The sequence below is a fragment of the Bubalus bubalis genome, chromosome 16 (genome assembly GCF_019923935.1).
Source record: "Bubalus bubalis isolate 160015118507 breed Murrah chromosome 16, NDDB_SH_1, whole genome shotgun sequence".
NCBI lineage: Eukaryota > Metazoa > Chordata > Mammalia > Artiodactyla > Bovidae > Bubalus > Bubalus bubalis.
The window spans coordinates 60,783,545-60,806,371 of record NC_059172.1 but is presented as its reverse complement, the minus strand read 5'-3'; the positions used below and the strand labels follow the sequence as shown (position 1 = coordinate 60,806,371).

The 22,827-nt window shown below is 49.7% G+C and overlaps 1 protein-coding gene and 1 long non-coding RNA gene across 5 annotated transcripts in view; one reads left to right on the top strand and one right to left on the bottom strand.

The window, feature by feature from the left end:
- Positions 1–22,827, top strand: part of ZBTB16 (zinc finger and BTB domain containing 16) — a 208,293-nt gene that overhangs the window by 81,406 nt on the left and 104,060 nt on the right. For all 3 annotated transcript variants that reach the window (XM_025266867.3, XM_025266865.3, XM_025266866.3), the window contains exon 3: positions 18,389–18,486. In XM_025266867.3, coding sequence (XP_025122652.3) covers positions 18,389–18,486 — 98 coding nt within the window. The remainder of the gene's footprint in view (positions 1–18,388; positions 18,487–22,827) is intronic.
- LOC112579709 lies at positions 12,609–17,049 on the bottom strand. Of its 2 annotated transcripts, none has more exons than XR_003104044.3 (4): positions 16,921–17,049; positions 15,973–16,104; positions 15,079–15,187; positions 12,609–12,734 (listed from the first exon to the last, which is right to left on the bottom strand). It is a non-coding gene; the product is annotated as an uncharacterized LOC112579709 (long non-coding RNA). The 2 variants fall into 2 exon arrangements; XR_006640101.1 differs by lacking the exon at positions 16,921–17,049 and adding an exon at positions 16,213–16,380.

The window sequence follows — 22,827 nt, the reverse complement described above, 5'->3', positions numbered from 1 at the left end:
CAGCTCCCCCTCGCCGGGCTTCTGGCTGGCCGCCCTTTGCTCGGGAACCGTGGGATTCTCAGGCTTGCTTGCCCTCATCTGAAATGCCTTTCCTCTTCTCTGCCTGCTACGCATCCTTCTTGCCTTCTAGGAAGTCCATCCTCAGGGGAGTCCTTGAGGTTTTGGTTCCTGCTGAATCTGGGTGTGGCGGTTGAAGTGAGGACCTGACGCCTAAGCGTGGGAGTAAGAACCGGTTTACATTCTTCTGTGAATGGTCTTCTTGACTGGATGGCAAGCTGCAGGGAGGCAGACGTTGTCCTGTGCTTTGGTTGTATCTTTCATTGTGTCCATACCTGATTGATTCTCAACCTGTCTGGGCTGCTGAGAGAGGAAAGCGACTTGGATGTTTTTGCTTCCCGCCACACTGAGTTGGTGACCAACCCAAGATGACTAAGAGAAGTAGCTCCTCCGTTGCACGTTCTCGTTCTGCATTCCCATCAGGAGATGATGGTCTGTTTAATTGCATGGACACTGCTGTTGGGTAACAGAAGCAGTGGATCTGCTGAGTTCCCTGCCTTGGTAACATGGACTCCATGGAGCCAGGTGCCTGGCATCGAGACAGGTGGTTTATTCTGATCTCTCACTTCTTGTACCTTCTTGTGGGACTGAAGTATCTTCGAGTTGGGTGGTTTATTCTAATCTCTCTCTTGTGTCTTCTTAGGGGACTAAAGTATCTTATACCCGCATAGCTGGGATGCTGTGTTGGCATTTTATTCTGGGAGGCTGATCTAACTACCATCTTTGGAAATATCCTCCTTCTCAATACAGAATTTGGGTACTTCTTTCTGTCGCTCTCCTTCCATGGTTCCTGCCCACACCAAGCCTTCCACTCCAAGCCAGTTCCATTGTTTGTTTCAGGGAGGGTTTTGGTGGCTGGTCAACGACTGCAGTGCTCAAATCAAAGTCCGCCTCTGTCTTAGGACTCTGCACAATCCAGCCCTTGCTATGACCTCTGCAACCCACTTCTTCACCTGACCCCTCTGGATAGCCAGCCAGACTCCCAGAGGCTGGTCCAGCATGACTTGGCAAGTCTTGGCTCATGTGATGCCACTTATCACATGGAACTTTCTCCCTTATCCGAGGCCGTTCCTAGGGACTATTCTTAATAGTCCCTAACATGGGTTGGTAGAGCTTCAGAGCTTACAAAGCCCCTGAAAGGACCAGCTCAGTCTCACCATGCCCTCAAGCCATCTCTAGCCACACCACTCACCTTTTAAGCTGCTCCTCTTCAGGCACATCTGAAACATGGATTATTTGTCAGCATTCTGTCCTAGCCACATCTTCCACTTGGGATTCTTTGTCTCTTTCTCAGCAGCTACGTGATGAACCAACTGGAGGAACTGGATCTATCTTCTTCTTCAGCCTTCTACTAGCTGATTTATTTAGCACATGTCCTCAGCTCTTTGTTGTGTCTTTTTATATGCACAGTCTCATTTTTCTGTCCTCTGGGGTAATGATGTCGTTATCCCACTTGGCAGATGAGAAAACCAAGGCTTAGAGAATCACAGCATCTTAAAGCTTGTCAGTTGTCAATCTGAAATTTACAGTGAGGGCTGGTATCAGAGTCTTGAGTTTTTAATGTGTTTGCTCTGCCAACTAGAAATGTAACAGGCTCTGCCACCTACCAACTTGATAACCTCAGACAAGCTGATTACTTCCCGTGGCTCAGTTTCCTCATGGCAGAACAGAAATGCAAATACCCTTGCCCAACGGAGTTGTTCTGAGGATTGAATGAGACTGTGCACATAGCAAGTGCTCAAATATGTCTTGGATACCATCTTCCTAATCCTCCTTCATTACCAACATCATCTTAGTATTGTTGTCTGTGTTACATCATCACCTCTCAGGTCTCACGTATCCCCTTAGCACCTAACACAAGGTTATGCGTGTGGCTTGTGCTCAGGAAATGCGTAATGAATGAATGAGAAGAGCCTTCGGTTTCCAGAGGTGACTTAGTGACAAATACTCGGTGTGATGTTGTCTTCGTGACAGATACGGATTACAAGGTTGTCTTTGCCAGTGTTCAGTCTTGGCAGGTTGTTGCAGTGGTGGTTGGGGGTAGGGGACGTGGGTGGTGGTGGTGTGATGGACGCTGTAGCGAGAACCTTCCTGCAGCCTGAAAACTTTTTCTCCTTCCCACCCCCTTCCCCAGTAGCTCTGAGCCCTGCCAAGTCTGTGCACAAGCCTTGAAATGACAAAGTACCCTTTAGTTAATTGCACAACGGATTGCCTAGAGTTAAAAGTTCTGATTTATATGAGTATAGCTCTAACTGCTCAATAACACAGGCCTGTAATCTACTTTCATTTCAAACAGAACGGTGATTTATAGGGCAGCATGCCGCTTTAGCTCAGAAATGAGGTGTTCAACATATGCTCTGTTGACATAAATTTGGAATTTATCACTGTTGTCAAAACTGCCTGTTGGACAAAGGTGGGTATTAAGGCAATAAATGGCTCAGAATAGTTTTCTGTCACATTTCCTAACCATTGTATTCAGTCTATTTGAGGGGAAAATATATACTTAAAAGTAATCAAATGTCCAAAATCCATGCATCTTGTTTTGAGTGGTGAGAAGGGGGAGGGTGGCGGGGTGCAGGGGCTGGGAGAGGGTTGGGGGTGCGTCGGGGGTGTTGTCCAGGAGAAGCCTTTTGGTGAAGTTATGGCCTATATTAAAAAGATTCCACTTGGCTTCCTCTCCCCCATCCCCATTAGGAGGTGGACTTTCCTTTCTCATTTACAAAGAAGGGGAGGAAAATGAAAGCTCATTAAATAAAAATAGTAAAGGACATTTTTATGTGTGGGCTTAAAGCCAGTGATGTCAGGGAGGAGTTAGTGAGTGGGACCAGGAGGGAGGCAGAGTGCGATTTTGTTTATGGGGAAATAAAGCCACCGGCTCGCGTCAGCCTCCGTTTCCCTGCCACCCCGGCGAGCACCGGCTTGCTGTCACCTTCCTTCCATGGGCTCCGGGGCTTCCACGGGCCACGTAACCCCTCAACTGCCTGATGCAGGTTAAGAAGAGTTGGGTACCAGGCTCTGCACACTATGCTGTATGTACCCCATCCCTCTTCTGTTTATTTATTGCCCACGGGCTGGCCAAGAAGCTTCTGCCCACTCACTCCTCCCCAGAACATGTCCTGAGCAGCCACAGATCCAGCCCCTTTGTGAGGCTGGAGATGACGGAGAAGTGAGGCTGTGTCTGTCTTCGGGTCGTTTTCCGTCTAGTAGGAGAGTCAGACAAGCGAGCCATGCAGCCCCAAGTGCTGCTGCTGCCATAGTAGGTGCACAGGCAGAGGATGGGGCGACATGGATGCCTATCAGCTTTGGGAGTGGAAGGACCGTGGAAGCACCCTAGAGGTGATGCTAGCTTTCCTACGAGGAGAAATGTCCCTTTGTGGCTATTAGATCCTGTAGGGAGAATATAGGAAAAATAATACCCTAGTGATAGGCTTTTTAAAAATGGTGATGATGCAGTGGCCAGGTGATCACTGAGGTGTGTCGGTGTGGGTTTTCTGTGCCGTGTACTGTAAAAGTGAGGCCAGGGTCCCTGTGCATCGAGGCTGCCACCTCCCTTGTCATGTGCATTGGCTCCATGCCACGGACTGGTCACCGCATCCCCTGGGTGCGGGGCCACCAGGCAGGTAACGCAGAAGATTTAGCAAATGTGGTCAGAGTCATGACCACATTGACTCTTTTTAAGAATCTCTCTTCTCCATCCTCTGTTTTATGATAACATAGCTTGTGGTCTGCGGTCCTGAGTGCGTGTCTGTGAGATGGAAAGTACGAGCCTACCCAGAGAGCCGGCCGTGTGGTGGCTGCTGGCTGTGCCCAGCATCCTGGGTATTATGCATTTCCTGCACACCTAGCTGGGCAGGCTTACAGGTTAGGAGCTGGCGGAGCAAGCAGTCTGCCTGGTACTCCTCCCTGTGAAATGAGGCCCAGCACGGGGAGAGGATGCATTACTGCTTTTATTTTGTTTTTCCTTTTATCTCATGCCCACGTGCTTGGACTGTCTCAGTGTCGATACATGTGCACTCTTGTACACATACAGAACCCTCCTTTCTCTTGCCCTCGTGCGTGACACCCAGATGCACACTTGCACACACAGTCCTGCGCACACCCGGTGTGGATGCTGTTGTCAGCCTCCTCCGTGTGGCTCGCCCTCCCTTTGCCACCAACCCTTGTCCTTTTCACACAAAGCTCCCCATTGGGAAAACTCATAATTTTTACACCACACGGTCTTGACTGGCCATTGCTGGAATTACTGTCTCTTTGAAGTGCTTTCTGCTGGGGCATTTACAGGCCGTTTTAATTACCTGCAGCTTGCAAGGGGCCTTGCTCTGTTCCAGCCTTGGTTTGTTTGTTCTTTGCGAGGAGTCTGTGCAGCAAGCATAGGGCTGCCTTCTTTTACAAAGAGAGACAAGGGGAGCAAAAGAAGTTTGAGGAGCCCTTCTCGAAGCTTCTCCCCCAACTTCCACACTTTGGGAAGAGAGGCCAACCTTGCTCTTGGCTTGCATGTGTCCTCATCTCTGTGGGTCTCTCCTAGCCTTTTCCTGGGATAGTTTTGTTTGTATGTGTTGATTTTAAGTATATTTTCAAACTTCCCATCTTAGATAAGCAGGGCTATCAAATAAAGCTGCTCTCCTTGCTGGCCAAATCAGAGTCAGCTGCAGTTGAGCTGGGATCCTGGGCATATTTTTTTCAACTAAATCTGTTTAAGGCGTGTGTGTTATTAAATTATTGAGTCTGGACGTGTGGTGGAGAGTGGGGGTTGAAATCATATGCGAAGGTAGAACCCACTTTGAGCTGTCTGGAGTTTTATTTTCCGTGTCTTCATTTTTTCATTCGATTCTCTCTCTCTCTAGAATGAGCTAAATATAAATAGCCTTCTTTGGGGTTTCTGTTAAACATGAGTGTGGCATGTCATGTCTGCAGATGAAGATGCGAGCTTAGTGCTGGAGCCTTGGAAATGTATCCCCTTCTCCGCAGGCTTTTAGAGCAGAAAGAATCTTCATTCATTTATTCATTTAGCCCAAAAATGTACTGAGAAATTGGAAACCTCATACATTGTTGATGGGAATGTAAAATGGTATAGCTGCCGTGCAAGAGTCTGGCCTTGGAAGGGTCCTCAGAAGGTTACACATAGAGGTACCAGCAAGTCTGTTCCTAGGTGAACACCCAGGAGCAGTGAAAGCAGATGTCCACAGATAAAACTCGTACACACATGGACATAACTGAAGCATTATTTATAATAGTCAAAAGGGGGAAACAACCAGAAGTTCATCTGCTGATGAGTGGATAAATTAGATGTGTAAATTAGCCCTATATATGTACATACATACAGGGCTTCCCTGGTGGCTCAGACAGTAAAGAATCTGCCTGCAATGCGGGAGACCCAGGTTCAATCCCTGGGTTGGGAAGATCCCCTGGAGAAGGAAATGGCAACCCACTCCAGTATTCTTGCCTGGAGAATTCATGGACAGAGGAGCCTGGCGGGCTACAGTGCATGGAATCATAGAAGAGTTAGACATGACAGAGTGATTGAAACTTCACTTTCACATACATACATAACAGGCAGCACCAGTGGTAAAGAACCCACCTGCCAATGCAGGAGACTTCAGAGACTGAGGTTCGTTCCCTGGGTCAGGAAGATCCCCTGCAGGAGGGCACAGCAACCCACTCCAGTATTCTTGCCTGGAGAATCCCATGGACAGAGGAGCCTGGAGGGCTAGTCCATGGGGTCACAAAGAGTTGGTCATGAGCATGCATATACATATCATCCCATGAAATCAAAAAGAATGAAGTACTGATGCATGCTACTGAATGGACGAACCTTGAAAACATTATGCCAAGTGAAAGAAGCCAGACAAAAGAGGCTTCCTGTATGATTCCATTCCATGAATGTTCAGAATAGGCAAATCCGTTGAGAAGATAGATTGGTGGTTGCCAGAGACTGGGGGACAGGAGAATAGGGAATGACTGCTAACGGGTAGGGAGTTTCTTTTGGAGGTGATGGAAATGTTCTGGGAATGGAAATAATGGTGATAGTTGCATAGCTCAGTGAATATGATGCTGCTGCTGCTGAGTCGCTCCAGTCGTGTCCAACTCTGTGCGACCCCATGGACGGCAGCTCACCAGGCCAAAAACCATCAGAATAACTTTAAAGGGGTAAATTTTATGGTATGTATGTAAATGATCTTAATAAAGCCGTCACTTAAAAAATGTATTGAATGCTTACTCTGTACCAGGCACTGCGCCAGACTCTGAAGCTACAGCAGATAGTTTCTGCTTTCAGGGAGCTTACAGTCTAGTAGAGATAAGGAATAGCAGCAAAAACACGGTGTATAGCTGTCAGTCGTGGCAAGTGCAGGAATGGATATGCAGAAAATCAGTGGAGCGCAGTGATGGAGAATAACGCTGATGCAGAACCTACCCACATGGACTTCGGCTCCAGTGCAGTCTTAGCTTTCCCAGAACTGGCACCCAGAAGGTGCTTAACAGATATTAAACAGCCGTTGGGGGTGAGGCTGCAAGTATTCCCTGAGGTCTTCCCAGTAGGAGGTGATGAAGTCCTTTCAGGAGCCAGCCTGCCGTGGGCGCTGGGTGTCGTCATCGGACTCACCTGTGCGCTTGGTGGCCCCGTTTGCTTCCCGATTCGCATTGGGTGAGTCCCGGGCGTGTGCTCATGTCTCCTCTCTTGCTGGTTGTTTTCTGGGGCCTCTAGGGGTGTGAGGGGACGTTACGGGTGTAGCGCGTACTCTCTCAGGTGGGCAAGTGTGCATGTGGAGCGGGAGGTGGGAGATCTGGAGACTTCTGCCTGCTTTACGGGAAGATCAGTGACTCACTGTCAGTGTCCTCTTCCACGGAAAGCGGACTGTGCTCCCTTCCCCAGACACGAGGTGGCTGAGACCGTCCTCAGCAAACCCTTTCGGACTCGGATGTGATTTATAAATGCACTAGCCGTATTATTATTAAATCTCGGTGGGACTTTGCCTTTTTCCTTCATTAAAATGACAGTGACTTTCGCAGTGTGATTGCATGTCCATACAGGTTCATCTGTGCACTCCCCATCTTGTGTTTCGAGACTGATGTTCAGAATGATGGCTCCAAAAGCTCAGCATCCTCATAGAGAAGTAATTCAATTTTCGGTGTGCTAAAGCAGAAAGAATGAGGCAGTATACATTAAGAAGATTTTCAGAAGGGTTTAATTCCACAGGAACTTTCTCCTCAGGCCCTTAATAAACCTCAGTTATTTTCAATAGTCTCTAAGGATCCATGGCTGGTCAGTGGGATGGGAAGGTGGTAGAATTTTGGCTGCCTGGCTAATGGGAGAGCATGTCAGAATGAGCCTAGATAACTACGAGAATGACATTTCCTCCGCACACCCGGGCAGAGCAGGAAGATTAAGGGGGAATCTGTAGCTTTTTGAAAGGGTTTTCCTAGAAATTGGCTATTTTTACTGGTTGAAAGCTTCATATAGGAGTGACAGAGCAAAAAAGCGCTGCTCATCCGTAATCAGTTCAGTTCCCTTATAGGGCCTTTTGGGATCTGGAGAGAATATTTTGGGTTTATTTTTGTTTCCCTTGGGCTGACATCATGAAGCATGCCTCATGGTGCCCTGTTTTGGGTTTGGAAAAAAGCTCCGAAAAGCTATAAATCTTAAGGTATTTTACTTTTTTTCCTCTTCCCTTTTCTGAAAGCACAACTTTTCTGGTTTCTTTAAAAAAAAAATTAAAAAAGAAAACTACAAAAGTGTGTATTGATCTCTTTCCCTCACATCTTAACTGGCCCGGCTGTAATACCTTGCTTACATCTGCCAGGTTTTTGTGCAGTTTTGCAACATCTCCTTAATCCAGTGAGCATAAATAGAACATTTCAATCATATTTGGCTACCAGGAACTTCGCAGATAAGCACGCTAAGACCTTGTTGAAAGAAGACCGTATGAGATTGTGTGCGATAAGATCATCCTATAGCCTGGTGCACAAATGAAAAACTTTTGTTCTTGGTGAAATTTGTTGATAGAGATATTTCAAATAAATGACTTGGGAGAACTTGGTGTTTTAAAACAAAGGGCCGGTTACATAACAGCCAGAAGCCTGGGCCTCCCGGTGCTGGGCTGCCACGAAGATCCTTCTTTGAGCAGTTGCTGCGGGGAGATTAGCATGGCCCTTTGTCATTTTTGACGTTGTGTTTTAACACTCTGGGGCAGCCTTATCTGAAAGCACTGTACTTTGTGTGGTTATGCCGTGGGGAATGACATTGTTCCTCCTCATATTTTCAAGGCTCAGGACAGCCCCTGCCACTCTTCACTCAGCTCCAGATTGGCCTTGATCCCGGGCCAAGGCAGAATGCATGGTTTTCTTTCCAAGAAGCCCAGGGAGGTCTTCTCTTTTGGACAACAGGGACAACTGTTCTATTTTAAAAATTTAGCTTACTGAAATATAGTTGATTTACAATGTTGTGTTAACTTCTGTATAGGAAAATGATTCAGTTATACATACATTCTTTGACATACTCGTTTTCATTACGCTTTATCACAGGGCTTTGAATAGCGTTCTTCGTGCTGTACAGTAGGACCTTTTTGCTTATCCATTCTCTATATAATAGATTGCATCTGCAAATCCCAAACTCCTGGTTCACCCGTCTCGCTCCTCCCCCTTGGCAGCCGCAGGTCTGTTCTCTGTGTCTGCATGTCTGTTTCTGTCTTATAGACGAGTTCATTTGTGTCATATTTTGGATTCCACATGTAACTGATATCACATGGTATTTGTTTTCCTCTTTCTTCATTTAGTATGATCATCTCTAGGTCCATTCATGTTGCGGCAAATGGCATTATCTCATTCTTATGTCTGAGTGGTATTCCATTCTGTGTGTATATCTTTATCTGCATCTATATATCACATCTTCTTTATCCATTTATCTGTTGATGGACATTTAGGTATCTAGGTTGTTTGCATGTCTTGGCTATTAGGAATAGTGCTGCTTTGAACATTGGGTTGCATGTATCTTTTCAAATTATAGTGTTCTCTGGATATATGCCCATGAGTGGTACTGCTCATTCCTATGGTGATTCTGTTTTAAATTTTCTGAAAACAAAATATTGTTTTCCATAGTGGCTGCCACCAGTTCACATTCCCACTAACAGTGTAGGAGAGTTTCTCTCCTTTTCTCCACACCTTCTCCAGCATCTGTTAAATGTAGACTTTTTAATGATGATCATTCTGACTTCTTGTGAGGTGATACCTCATTGTAGTTTTGATTTGCATTTCTCTAATAATTACTGATGTTGAGCATCTTTTCATGTGCCTGTTGGCCATCTAAAGGGACAACTGTTTGTTACTGGTGTGTGTGTGTGCGCGCACACACGTGTGTGCGTGCATGCATGTGTAAAAGGCAGTGTGGTTTTTTAACCTCTACATTTTTTCTCCTTGAATTCCCTTTCATATTTGTCTGTTCACTGAGCAAAGATGCACTGAGTCCCTCCTATGTTCTGGGCTCAGTGACAGAGATTGAGGGGATGTTACCAATATGGACTCTTCACAAAGAAGATTGTAGTCTGGCTAGCACAGGCCCCTGTCAATCCCACAGCCCTTTAATGTCATAAACCTGGTTGGAAAAGGCCTAGGAAGTCATCTAACTCAATTCTTGCTTGGCTCCAAAGCTGCAGAGTGAAATCTGGAGAGGGTAAGTGATTTGACCAAGGTCGTTGGGACGGTTCCTGGAAGAGCTAGAGTGAACATTGTGTCCCCCACCCCCCGTCCAGTTTTTTGGTCAATATGTGTGTTAGTTGCTCAGTCACGTCCACCTCTCTGTGACCCTGTGGACTATGGCCCACCAGGCTCCTAGGTCCATGAAAGTCTCCAGGCAAGAACACTGGAGTGGGTTGCCATTCCCTTCTCCAGGGGATCTTCCTGACCCAGGAATCAAACCCATGTCTCATTATGTCTCCTGCACTGGCAGGCAGTTCTTTACCACTAGTGGTCAAAATACCACGCTTCTAATCTAGACTTCTGAGAAAACACGCCTCTTTAAAAAGCTCTGAGGCAACCAAATGGCCTCCATCTTCCATGGCCCATAGGCCTGGATCCCCAGCAGAGGGATGCTTGCTGTCATCCTGCCCCCCGTTTAGCAGCACAGAAGGTGTTAACTAGCACTCTGTTAGTTCTTGGTTGCTTTTTTTAATCTGTTGTTTGAAATCCTTGCTTTTTATTGGTATTTTACTTTATGGCATACATAAAGAGCTGTATTAAAAAATAAATTGTGTTGTAAAAGCATTCGCTAATGTTTATTAATATTGACTAGTCAGAGAGCAACGAACTCTATTGCTAGAAGGATAATTTGCGGTAATACCAGCTAAGCATTCACAGCTTGTCAAATGACTGTCTAATCTCAACGTTTAAAAAAAGTGGGTAGAAGGACAATTTCCCTTATTTATGCCTTGAGAAAATGAATGTGACCCACTCCCTAGCCAAGATTAGAACTATGCTTTCTTTTTTTCTCTGGGGGTGCCAGGCCTCCTGTCTGAACCCAGGCAGTTCCAGGGCTGGCTTTGAGTGTCGGCTATCCCTTGGTCTCGGGGTGCTTGGCAGTTGCTTCAGGAGCTGTAGCCTCTCATGGGTCTGCTCTGGCTGCCTGTGTCGGTGCTGAGGGATTGGAGGGAGAAATGGAGTCCTGGTTCCTGTCTTCCAGGAGCTTGGAGATTTGAAGAACTTACAAATGGCTTAGTCCAGAATTGTGGACTTGATACTCCAAGAAAGTACCTAAGGAGGATGACACTGGATGTGCCTGTTGACCCTTGGTGACTGAAATAGATCACTCACTATTGACAGCATTAAAAGATGTTCCTTGTCGGACTTCCCTGGTGGTCCAGTAGTTAAGACTTGGTACTCTCAAGGCGGTTTCAGTGCGTGGCTGGGGAACTAAGATCTCACATGCTTGCGTGCTGCATGGTATGGACTAAAAAGGAGAGAGAGATGTCCCTTGAGAAGATTCCCTGTTACCCTTCGAAAGTACAGAACATTCCGTGAGCATCCCAGGTGTCCTGTGGATGACTTGCCCTGGCTTAGGGTGGAGGCTACTAGCGGAACAGTTCTGTTCAGAGTATTCTTTCACCACAGAAAGGCATGTGGAGAGAGAACAGAAGCCTGGACCATGTACAGAACCACTCTGCAGTCTCCCTAGAAGTTGCTTTTGGGAGTAAATCCCTCATAACCCAGTCGCTTTTCACTCATCTCTTCTTAAAGTTTAAGCCCAGAATGGCGTTGACTGTTTGGCCTTCCTCTTGGCATTTGAATTGAAGAAAAGTGGACATTTAAGGCACATTGTGAATTTAATGGTCTGGGGAAGAAGAGTAAGCCCATTGTGGAAGTGCATAAACTCTTTTCCTCTATCAGTTCTGTTTCCACTCGGAGAGGTGAGGGAGGCCGGGGAGGTTCTCTTACCACTGGGTTTAAGGGCCATTTGTTGCTTTGCAGACTGAGAGCCTTGTCAGAGCTCCCGAAGGGACCCAGCTCACAGGGTGCCCAGGTGGGGAGACACGGCTGCCAGTCAGGGCCAATGGACAGGTCCGGCTCAAGATGGGAGCGGGAGGTTTGCATGGGGCCGCCATCCCATGATCAGTAGAGAGCCTTAGGCAGTATTAACTCCCGGGAGGCAGCAGGCTTTTGAGAGAAAGGGATCATTGAAACCATCATGGGGAGCTGAGTCAGAACCTTCTTTCTTGTCCTCATCTCTTCTGAGTACCCCTAGAAGCACTGTGTAGGTCAGGTTGATGGTCACGGGATCAGGAAGTGAAAGATCAAGCATTGGGCTGACTTCTGCTCGTGGGGGAGCTCACACCAAGTAGAGGGGTGAGTTGGAAAGACCTTCAGAGCTGCTGAAGCTAGAGTGTTGGTGGGAGTGGGGGATGGAGTCGTGAAGGGTGAGAACAAAGAAAGCATCATCTTATAAAGGCCCTTCTAGGATGGTTTCCCCACTGCATCTTCTCTCAGACAGAGGTGAGTCGGTGGTTCCCCCACTCACTTAACTCTCAGGACAGATCTTAGTTTTCAGTGCTGGTGTGGTGTGACCAGCAAAGTCACAGGGCAGGCACTTTGACCTCCCCAGGAAGACAGCGAAGAGGGACAGCCCTTAGGTTACTGGAACAGAATTCCCCTCTTGTTGGTCTGTTCTCACTGCCATTTGTCTTTGGCAGAGGAGTTTGGGAAGAAATGGAATATTGGCAGTGCTGGGCCTTGAACCTCTCTCTCTGAGGCAAGCAGTGGTGCTGGCCCTGCTCCTAGCGTTCTCCCCTTAGTCCTTGGCTGTGTGGGGTGCAGGAGGGCTGAGCTTCTCCAGCAGGGCGCAGATGCAGAGGGTGCCCCTTAGGGAGCAGCTGGTATGAACCGCTGTCCCTGGAGGCTGGGTGGGTGAGGATGGCATCTAGCATCAGCCTCTCCCTGCTCTCACTTACTCTCCTGTTGTGTTCTAGTGGGGAGATGAAGCCTCATCCCGAGGGGAGGTTGGCCTGAAGCTCAGGCTTTGTGCAGCTGTGATGTCACCATTGGCCTTCCACCCGTGGACTTCAGGGGCACAAGTGAAGTTCCAGCTCTGGGTTGGAGGTGCCCATGAGGCTCTTGTGCTTGGCGCAGTGTTCAGATGAGAGGAGGCTGTCTGGGATTTCTTTGGCAGCACTGAGCAGTCGCTTCTAAACTAGGCCCTACGAAGAAAAGGAAAGCGAAACAGGCCTTCTGCCATTACATAGTCACAGTCGAAAGCAGATGAGTATGAACGTTCAGGCTCACAACAGCACGAAAGTGGTTTGAATGAGCGTGCAGCTTGCTGACTTGGTTTTACTGGGCAAGAATTGTGTGGTTGAGAATCAGTGAGGAGTGTGTCGTTCCCTCCAGTTAACTTGTTAAGAAGTTCGTCTTAGCTTACCTCTGATTTCTCATAATGATTCAGCTCTCTTGAGAAAATAGCTAGAAACCTGTTAGAGGTTAATTTTTTTTTTTTTTTTTTTTTTGTCTTCTTGGACCGAATTGAAAATCTCTTACCTTCAGGGTGAGTTTACCCAATGAGTCAGGTGTGGACATGCTGGGGCAGAAGCGGGGGTGGGGGAGCATCTGGGCCTGCTCCCCAAGAGTGGGTAGTGGGGCCCCGAAGCCTGTGGGGGAATGGACTCTCCGCTGACTAGAGTGTGGAGATGCTTGGGCCGTCTTGAACTGGGTTACACTCAAAACCGTGCCCGGTGCTCTTGCTTCTCAGAGAAGAGAGTGTGAGAACCAAGGCAGCAGGCGTAGAAAGGTGCAGAGATGTCCCGAGCTGCCCTCCTTGCCTGTGTTACAGTGGAGGCTGAGGACCTCAGATGGCCACGAGCAGTTCGACCTTGTGAGAAGGCATGGCCGGGCTGGGAAAATATAGGTGTGTGTGGCTCAGGAAGAAAGAGGCGGACAGACTTTCCATTTTCATCAGATACTTTGCAGCGGCACCGTGAGGGACAGAGGTGATGGGGGCTGTGGTCTAGAGCAGGAGTCCCCAGCCTCTGGAATCTAAGGCCTGATGATCTGAGGTGGAGCTGATATAACACTAATAGGCATAAAGTGCACGATAATTGTAATGCACTTGAATCGTCCCCAAACCATTCCCCCCACCCCACCCCGTGGTCCATGGAAAATTTCTCTTCCAAGAAACAGGTCCCTGGTGCCAAAAGTGTTGGGGACCACTGCTCTAGAGAGACAGACCCTGAGTTCTGACAGTTTGTTCTATTGCTCTAGAAACCAGTTGGGACTTTGTTTCCATGTTGATCATTCCCACAGACGGCTCCATTTAGAATCTATTGGTATATGTACCACAGCTTTCTTATCCATTCATCTGCTGATGGACATCTAGGTTGCTTCCATGTCCTGGCTATTATAAACAGTGCTGCGATGAACATTGGGGTACACGTGTCTCTTTCCCTTCTGGTTTCCTCAGTGTGTATGCCCAGCAGTGGGATTGCTGGATCATAAGGCAGGTCTATTTCCAGTTTTTTAAGGAATCTCCACACTGTTCTCCATAGTGGCTGTACTAGTTTGCAGTCCCACCAACAGTGTAAGAGGGTTCCCTTTTCTCCACACCCTCTCCAGCATTTATTACTTGTAGACTTTTGGATCGCAGCCATTCTGACTGGCGTGAAATGGTACCTCATAGTGGTTTTGATTTGCATTTCTCTGATAATGAGTGATGGTACATATACACAATGGAGTATTACTCAGCCATTAAAAAGAATACATTTGAATCAGTTCTAATGAGGTGGATGAAACTGGAGCCTATTATACAGAGTGAAGTAAGCCAGAAAGAAAAACACCAATACAGTATACTAACGCATATATATGGAATTTAGAAAGATGGTAACAATAACCCTGTGTACGAGACAGCAAAAGAGACACTGATGTCTAGAACAGTCTTATGGACTCTGTGAGAGAGGGAGAGGGTGGGAAGATTTGGGAGAATGGCATTGAAACATGTAAAATATCATGTATGAAACGAGTTGCCAGTCCAGGTTCGATGCACGATACTGGATGCTTGGGGCTGGTGCACTGGGACGACCCAGAGGGATGGAATGGGGAGGGAGGAGGGAGGAGGGTTCAGGATGGGGAACACATGTATACCTGTGGCGGATTCATTTTGATATTTGGCAAAACTAATACACTTATGTAAAGTTTAAAAATAAAATAAAATTAAAAAAAAAAAAAAAGAATCTATTGGTGACCCTTAAATACACTCAGATTCTTCTCTGCCATTTCCCTTTGCTTTGAATTAGGAGAGGTCACTGCCTCGTTATAGCCATCTCTTGGCATCTAAACAGAAGCAAAGGATATGGGTAAACCGGCTCAAGCTGAGCTGCGGGCCCGTGAGGTGCCTCCCTCTCTCTTCTGGACCCCATCTGCTTTTTCCTACTCTCTCCGCCAGTCAGGGAGGACCCCGGTCCTTGTACTCCACCTGGAATCGCTTGGACACCACCCTCGGCTCCTGTATGGGGGCGCTGAGTTAGTGGGTCAGGAGCAGGGCAGTTTCCTTACCCCGAGGCTTGGGCAGGAGAGGACACCTGTGTCTCTGGAGGCTGGAAAGTGCAGGGCAGCAGAATGGTTCCAAAGAAAGGCTGGTCGTGAGTTCTGGAAGTTTCTTTCACTGAAAGATAGACTGCAAGTGGGTAAAGGAGGGAACTTAGGTTGTCTGGATTAGAAGGATTTAAAATGAACAGATTTCTGGGAATGGGTGTCAGTTTTTTGCTTGGGTTTTCCTGGCCCGACGGCCTAGGTGTTGTGAGGCATCACACAAATGGAATATGGCTCAGGGAGAGAATGTATGTGCCCTCGCTCAGTCACGTCCAGCTCTTTGTGACCCCGTGGACTGTAGTCCACCAGATTCCTCTGTCCATGGGATTCTCCAGGCAGGAATACTGGAGTGGGTTGCCATTCCCTTCTCCAGGGGATCTTCCCAACCAAAGAGGTGATAATACCCCTCAGAGGAATCCCTTGGAGTCTGGATAAAAGGGTATGGGTAAGACTTTTGAATAATAAAATTTTGACCCTGTGAGACTCAGATGGTAAAGAATCCGCCTGCAATGTGGGAGACCTGGGTTTCATCCGTGGGTTGGGAAAATATCCTGGAGAAGGGAATGGCAACTCCCTCTGGTATTCTTGACTGAAGAATTCCATGGACAGAGGAGCCTGGTGGGCTACAGTCCCTGGGGTTGCAAAGAGTGGACACGACCGAGTGATTTTCACTAGATATCATCCATCACTTTACAGGTGAAAAGAAAAAAATGCAGAGAGATTGTGAGAGCAGGATTTGCAAGGTCGTAAGGCAAGTTAATGACCAAGTTAGGACCAGAATCCAGGTCTTCTGGCTGCTCCCCTGCCATCCTTCCCTTCCTCCTGCTCCCCCTGTAGTAGAAGGCAAGAGTGCATCACCTTACACACCACGCCGTTCCTGTTGGTCAAGAAAGCTGCTGACACCAGTGGCCAGGCAAATCCATTGGCACCAAACAAGGCGATGGGGTAACCCTGAACGTGTTCTTTTGGGTGAGAGACATGATCTTGAACCTGCAGGAGGAAGAAACAGAAACCCGAGGGTGGGCTGGGGGTGCTTTCCTGGTGGTGGCTGCTGAAACCCAAGGCTCGGACACTCCAGTGTCCTTTGGGAAAGCCAACCCGAAAGGGTGTTGTCCTCCTCTTCCTCCTGACAGCCACCCCAGAGGTGGGCACTCCTGGAAGCTAAGAAAGCATTAGTGCAGACAAAGGTGGAGATAAATAAGACTGGAACCCATGCTGACCAGACCGTGAGCGTGTGCACCAGAGTCACCTGTGGGACCACCTGTGGACAAAGCTTTTGCTGCTTCACAGAACAGCTCTTGGGAAAGCAAACCCCTGTCCTGCCTGGGCAAGTGACAGGCACAGTCAGCTACCACGTGTGAACATGCATGGGTGCGCGCGCGCGCACACACCCACACACACACACACACACGCCTGGGTGCATATTTTAAAACCCGCTTTGCCCAGAATGCTATTAAGACATGTCCTAGTGCCCGGCATTGTGAAATATATTTAGAGTTGAGAATGCTCGGTGGAAATGTTCTGTACTGTTAGTTACTATTTCTCAATTGGGATGGATCGGCCTCGGCCACGAATCAGATAACATGGGGGTGGGGTGCACGGCCGTGTCACAGATGAGGGTGTGTGTGTACTTGTGATTGAGAAATCATGTGTTGTCTTTGGCACACAGGGAAAGGGAAGGCAAGCAAACACCACTGTGATTGAGAAAGAGTTCTGCGAAGGGGCCTGGGCGCGATGGCCGACAGAAGCTGGCCACACTGGACCCCAGATACGGTCTTCAAGCCACCAGCCTGGGCTCGTACTCACCCCGGGGCCCTCAGGGCGGTGATGGACTCTGGGCTCTCATGGGATTTGGAAGGTGCTGGCAGTGGGTGGCTGGCCTGAGTGTCATGATCTGGGCACCGCTGACTGGAATGTACGATCCTCCCCTTCCCACCTGCGTTTATCTAGTGTCCTGTATGAGCAGCCCTCCAGCCTTTGACTGTGGGCCTAACACATCAGCGTCCCAGATGTGATGGGCGGTTCCCCTAAGAGTGCCTGCCTGCCGCCCCACCGCCCTCGGCTCCTACCTTTGGCTGCAGTACCTGCCCGGTTCCTCGGGGCTGAGGAGGCCCCTGGGGAGGCGGCGGGCAAGGCGGGGGTGGATCCCGTATCCGGTGGAGGCACAGAGAGGCCTGAGAACAGGAGTGTGGGTGGGAGGAAAGGCAGAGTTCCGGGCCAAACGGCCCCCATGCCAGCCCGCAGCCGACTCTCTAGACCTTCCCCGCTAGCCACCCGCCTCCCTGCCTCTCACTGGCTCCATTGCTGTCTCCTGCCTTAGCAGTGGGGTCCCGTGGGCAAGGACCAGGATCACAGGCTGGACCTGTGAACAGTGGTTACCGGGGCCCCTGTCTTCCTGGGGTGCTGGGGTGATCGTGGGTGGCTGGCCCACCTCACATGGCAGTGATGGTAAAATGAGATAACGTGCGTGAAAGTACTTTGGAAAGCCAGCACCAACGGCTCCCACCAGCCTTTTATAGAATGATGTTATCTGGTTTCTTCAAGCCTTTCTTTCCATCTGGGTTCAACCTTTATCGGGAAGTAGAGGGAAAGCACATCAAAAGCTGGGCCTTTGGGGAGGTTTTGTGTGTTGGGAAGTGACTGCGGGTCTAAGAACACCTGGATGCTCTCAGAGGAGCATCTGATGTCCCTGAAGGCCTCGGTTCACTAAGAACACTTATTCAGAGCCTGCTGTGTGCCCATCGCTGGGTGGGCGCTGGGCTGTGAAAGACAGAGAAGGGACAGGGCAGCCCTCTGGGGTCTGTGGTGGTCTGGGGGAGCCGGGGGCTCTCACAGGGCAGCGCAGTGTGGGCCGTGCTGTGAGCCTGGTAAGCAGAGGCACCTCGGCCTTTACGAATGGCCTGTGCTAGTTTGACTGTGAAGGTTGTGTCTGTCTCACTGTCCTGGGGCTGCCTCCTTCCTCTCTCCACAGTTGAATCTGACTTTTTCCCTTGGTCTCTGTGCCACAGGGTGAGGCACTAGGGCACGCCCTATCCTTCTGGCCCTTGGACAGGACCAGGTATAGATGCCGCCTTGGCAGCCGTCCACGGGAAAGGGGGCTCTCGGCCGCCTGTGGGGTTGTGGATGTGTCAGGGTCCACCTCCAGCTCCCACGCCCTGTGTCTCCCTTCCTCCTGTCCACCTGCTGGAGGGCTGGCTGCGAATTCCCCCGGTGGTGGTGGGCCTGCTTTCTGTGCAACCAGAGCGGCAGCAACCTGTCTTCTCCTTTCCTGCAGGAAACTGCACAGCGGGATGAAGACGTACGGGTGTGAGCTCTGCGGAAAGCGGTTCCTGGACAGTCTGCGACTGAGAATGCACTTACTGGCTCACTCAGGTAGGCACAGATGCCCTGACCGGCCCACCTGAGCACGGACGCCCACCTCCTGCCTGCCTGCCTTTCCCCCACCCAGAGCGTGAACGTCTCTGCTGCCAGCGGGCCTTGGTCTGTCCCGTCCCGTGGATGCTCCCTCCAGGCTGCTGGAATGAGCGGTCCATCCTGACCACATGACCGTCTGGATGGGTCCATACTCTGCCCTCCCGGGCTTCCTGGGGCATCGTGGGTACCCAGTGCCCTGTGTGATCCACCTTCCCAAGTAGACTGCAGTTTCATTAGCAGAACAGTTGTGGAATTAGGTTTTCGCTGTCTAATGAATCTGACTATTGGTTCACATTATACAGGAGCCTTTAATTAAATAGATATAGAAAGGTTGGAACACAAAGCTAGTTACAGCGTGCTGTCTTTTGCAAGTTAATTTTAATCCAATTCTGGTGGGGTCGACTCTGCGGCTGCTGGTGCTTTTGCTTGTGTTCGGGCAAAGCTTCTCTGCCTCACGAGGCGTGAAGGGAGGAGAAGCAAGCAGGCAGTGTGCCCTGGCGTTCTCGGTGGAGGGGCGGATACGGCAGGTCCAAGGCTGCTGCCTCGAGGCCAGGGGGGGTTGCCTGGCTTCGGTGGGAGAGGCCGCCACACTTCCCTGCCAGGGCCAGTGCTCTTTTCCCTCTAATTTCCTTGTTTTTCGGCTCTGGAGTCATGTTTTAGGGGAGAAGAGCCGACTGTCTTCTCATCTGGTCTTACTCTCTCCCATCTTGTCCACGGTCAGCATCTGCTGTCCCTTTCCATACTGCCTCCCTCACGGGGCCCTCCAGGCAGCTGGCAGTTCAGTGTTTGTGAAGTGAGTCTGGACTTTGGGGTTGGCCAGATCCCCATCTCTGTGACCTCAGGCAGGTTTGTCTTCTGCACCCCAGTTTCTGTATCTGGAAAGGGCAAGCTGTTGCTAACTCCTATCAGTTAGGTACCAGAATGCATGATGAAGGCATCATGCCCTTCTTAAACTACAGTTGGTGTTTGATAGCTGTTTGCTTCCACCTTCCCGCCTTTTCCTCGGGTCTGAAGCTGTCCTCCTGGAGCGTTGCCGTCGCCATGCCCCTGGAGGAGAGTCTGAACGCCTGTGGTCTGTCTCGCTGTCTTCATCGCCTTGGTCGTGCTGCTGGTAGCTTTATGTGTATCTGCTCACGCTGCCTTCCTGCAGAGCCGTGTGCCTCTGCGACGTGTGGGGTGCTGTCCCTCCCACAGGCCTTCATGGCCCTGCATCAAGTGCTCTAACTCCTTCCCTTTCTTCCCTCTTCCAGATCCAGGAACGGGGCCACGCCAGGCAGCTGGGTGTGTCTGTGTCCACCCTGTTCCTTTCTTCCTTCCCCTGGGGCCTCCCCTCCCCCACACCAGGCCCCAGAGCACCATCCCCACCCCCTACCTGCCCCGCGTTGGCCCGGAGTGCTCTGAGTCCAGGCCTTCCTGAGCTTGGCATCACGCTGGGTACCCATGCGCTTTCTGGTGTGTGTTTTTGTAACTTGCAGTCTTCCTGCTCCCCCTTCTCTTTGCAGGTTGTTCAGGGTTTAGTGAGGGGTCCCGCGAGCTGTCTGCCCACAGGTTGGCCACCCTTCCTGGGCCTTCCGTTTCATCTGTTCTGTGCTTCTTGGCGCCTGTGTTGGTCTCTGCCCCACGTGCTGTCGGGCACTTCCACGCGGGTGATGCAGCCCGCGGATAAGGCTTCCTCGCACACTGTAACTCAGCCCAGTAAGCTCACTTGGTCCTTACTGTTTCCTGGGGTCTAGTGTGCTAGCCATACTCGTGTTCTGGTTGGTGTGCTCTGGTGCTGGTGTGCCTACCAGCACAGCTTGCTCGCTGAGCTCTGTGGCTTTGTTTACCCCATCTCTGTGTGTGGAATAACCCTTCCCTAGTCTTTCCAGGTCTTCCAAGGTCTCTAAAATGATCCCATCCTTGACTATCCCCCACCTCCAGCCAGAAGCGATCAAGCCTTCTTCTCAAGTCCGTATTTCTTTATCTGAAGCTGTCTCTGGGTACAGTCTTTCTTCTCTGTATTATTGTTACTAATGGAATTGCCTTATTTCCTCCTTCTTGGGAGTCAGGATTAGGAATTTGGGCATCTTCTTCCTAACCACGTGACCTTGGGCAAGAAATGTAAACCATCTGAACCTCTGAACACAAGGCTCCATTAGATACTTAGCACTCCGCCCGGCACATGATAGGTTCTCAGGAAATGTAACTTCCCTTTCCCTCAGTTTTCCCCTAATAGACTGGAATAAGCTCCCTGGGGACAGGGTCTGTCCCCATGATGTGTAGCACATTACCTGGTACAGTGCTGGAGTCTATAGACACTGCTTGAATGGATTACTACAACCTGGGAAGCCAGGCGACTTAAGAAAGCTCCAGTCTCTCACTGGGTCTCTCCTGCTTTAGAAAGAGTTTAGACTGTGTCCCAGGATTCATTGCAGGGCACTTGCTACGTGTGAGTTAGCTGAGGTCTCTGTTGTGAACCCAGTTCTTCAGGAGTGTGGGTAGGGTGGGTAGAGTGGCAGAAAGAGAAGGAGCTGCTTACATGCATTCAGGTGGGTCCAGGGGCCCCAGGTCCGACAAGATGAGTAATGCATCACCCCATGACTGAGTGCTGGTTCAAGGTCCCACAGTCTCGTCTTGTGCAAACCCTGGGGCCTGTTTTCCTAGGTTTTCCTCTGGGTCCCTGGAGTCTGTGCAAATGATGTGTCCCTCTGAAATTCACTTGCCACTGCCCTTGTAAAAGGGGATTTGGTGATGGGGGAGGTCACAGCAGGGCCTTAGTTCGCCCTTGCAGAGAGCTCAGAGCTTGCTTTGACTCAGATTTTTCTCTTCTGATTTTTCTTTCTCTGGCCCCACATACCTCTCACCCTTGTGTCAGGATGGCTTGAGAAGGAAACAGCGACAAGGGCTTCGTGAGGCTAGATCTCGAATTGTTTGCTCCCCACCCGCCCTTTAAACAGTGAAGGCCCTGAGGCCTCTAGAGAGACCTGGCCATGTTGGGGAGGTGGGGTGGGAGGGCTGGGCCGGGATGCCAGGCCTTCTCCCAGATTCCAGTAGCAGAAATTGTACTTTCCTCATTCCAATTCCTCCCCCCAGTTGCACGGTAACAGAACTATGTGCGGTCTTCGAGGAGACGTTTAATTAGATGACGTGCGATTTTCTTGCCGCTCTGTTCTGAAGGCTCCGTGCAGGGAGCAGACAGCCAGGATGGCCCCTGAGCATCTGGGGGGCTACCCCCGCCTTAGAGGAGCTCACCAGGGGCTGCAGCAGCAGCGTGGAGTGGCACAGAACTAGAGTTGCCCTGGGGACCGTGTTTTCAAAAGGGGGCAGGCGTGGGCAAAGGGGGTCTGGGCTCTGGGTCGAGGTCAGGGAGCTCCTGACTTGCCCTGAAGGCCGTCTCTGCTACGCAAAGGCTCATCCCCACTGCCTCTCCTCCTGGGACTGCACAGGCTCGCTTGCTTGCAGGCTGTGCGTGCGCCGCCCCACCCCCTCTTGGCGAGCGTGGCCTGTGTTTGTTATTGTAGTTCTGGCGCTGGGCCAGGCCTGGCTGGGCGCCAGCCTTGCGGGTACAGTGTGTACAGAGAGTGCTGAGCCAAGTTTGTCATCATACACGATTAATTTTTTTTTTTTTTTTTCTCATCTGGTAGGGGTGGGGTGAAGGAGGAGGCAAGAAGGAGTTTCTCCAGTGCTTGAGAACAGGCCTCATTGAATTCTGCGGAGATATTATTTCTGAAAAGATAAAGCGCTCTGGCTCACCCTTCCTCCCCAGCGTTCCTCTTTCTCGAATTATCTTCCTCCTCTCCTCTGCGTTTCCCTACCCGAGGAAATCAGCCTGTGTGAGACCGACACTGTGAGGTCTTATTTCCAGTGACTGGAATACCAAATTTATACTCCTAAATCAGTTTGCATTGTGTTGAAATTGACAATTTGTTTAATTAGAAGTTTGCCCTGTAGGAGGCCCTTCTTAGAGACAATTCTTTCTCTCTCTCTCCGTCTCTTTTTTTTTTCTTTTTTAAGATCCTAAATGGTGGTAGTGAATGTTCAGTTTAATTGAAGTTTTGATTTCGATTTGAATGCGTTAACTAACCAAGTGTTTGTGAGTTATACCTGATGATAACAATAAGTTTAAATTAACAAACAATAACCTAACTCACTCAGTAATGAGATTGATCTGGCAAGACCCGGCGTTCTCAGAGGTGGTTTGGAGATCAGGAGGGTTTGAGCCCTGAGAAGGAGATTTGGGGTGAAAAGAGCGACCACTGGAGTGCTTTGCAAAGCTGCTCCTCGCGGAACGTGACTCTCAGGTGGAGGGAACAGGGGAAG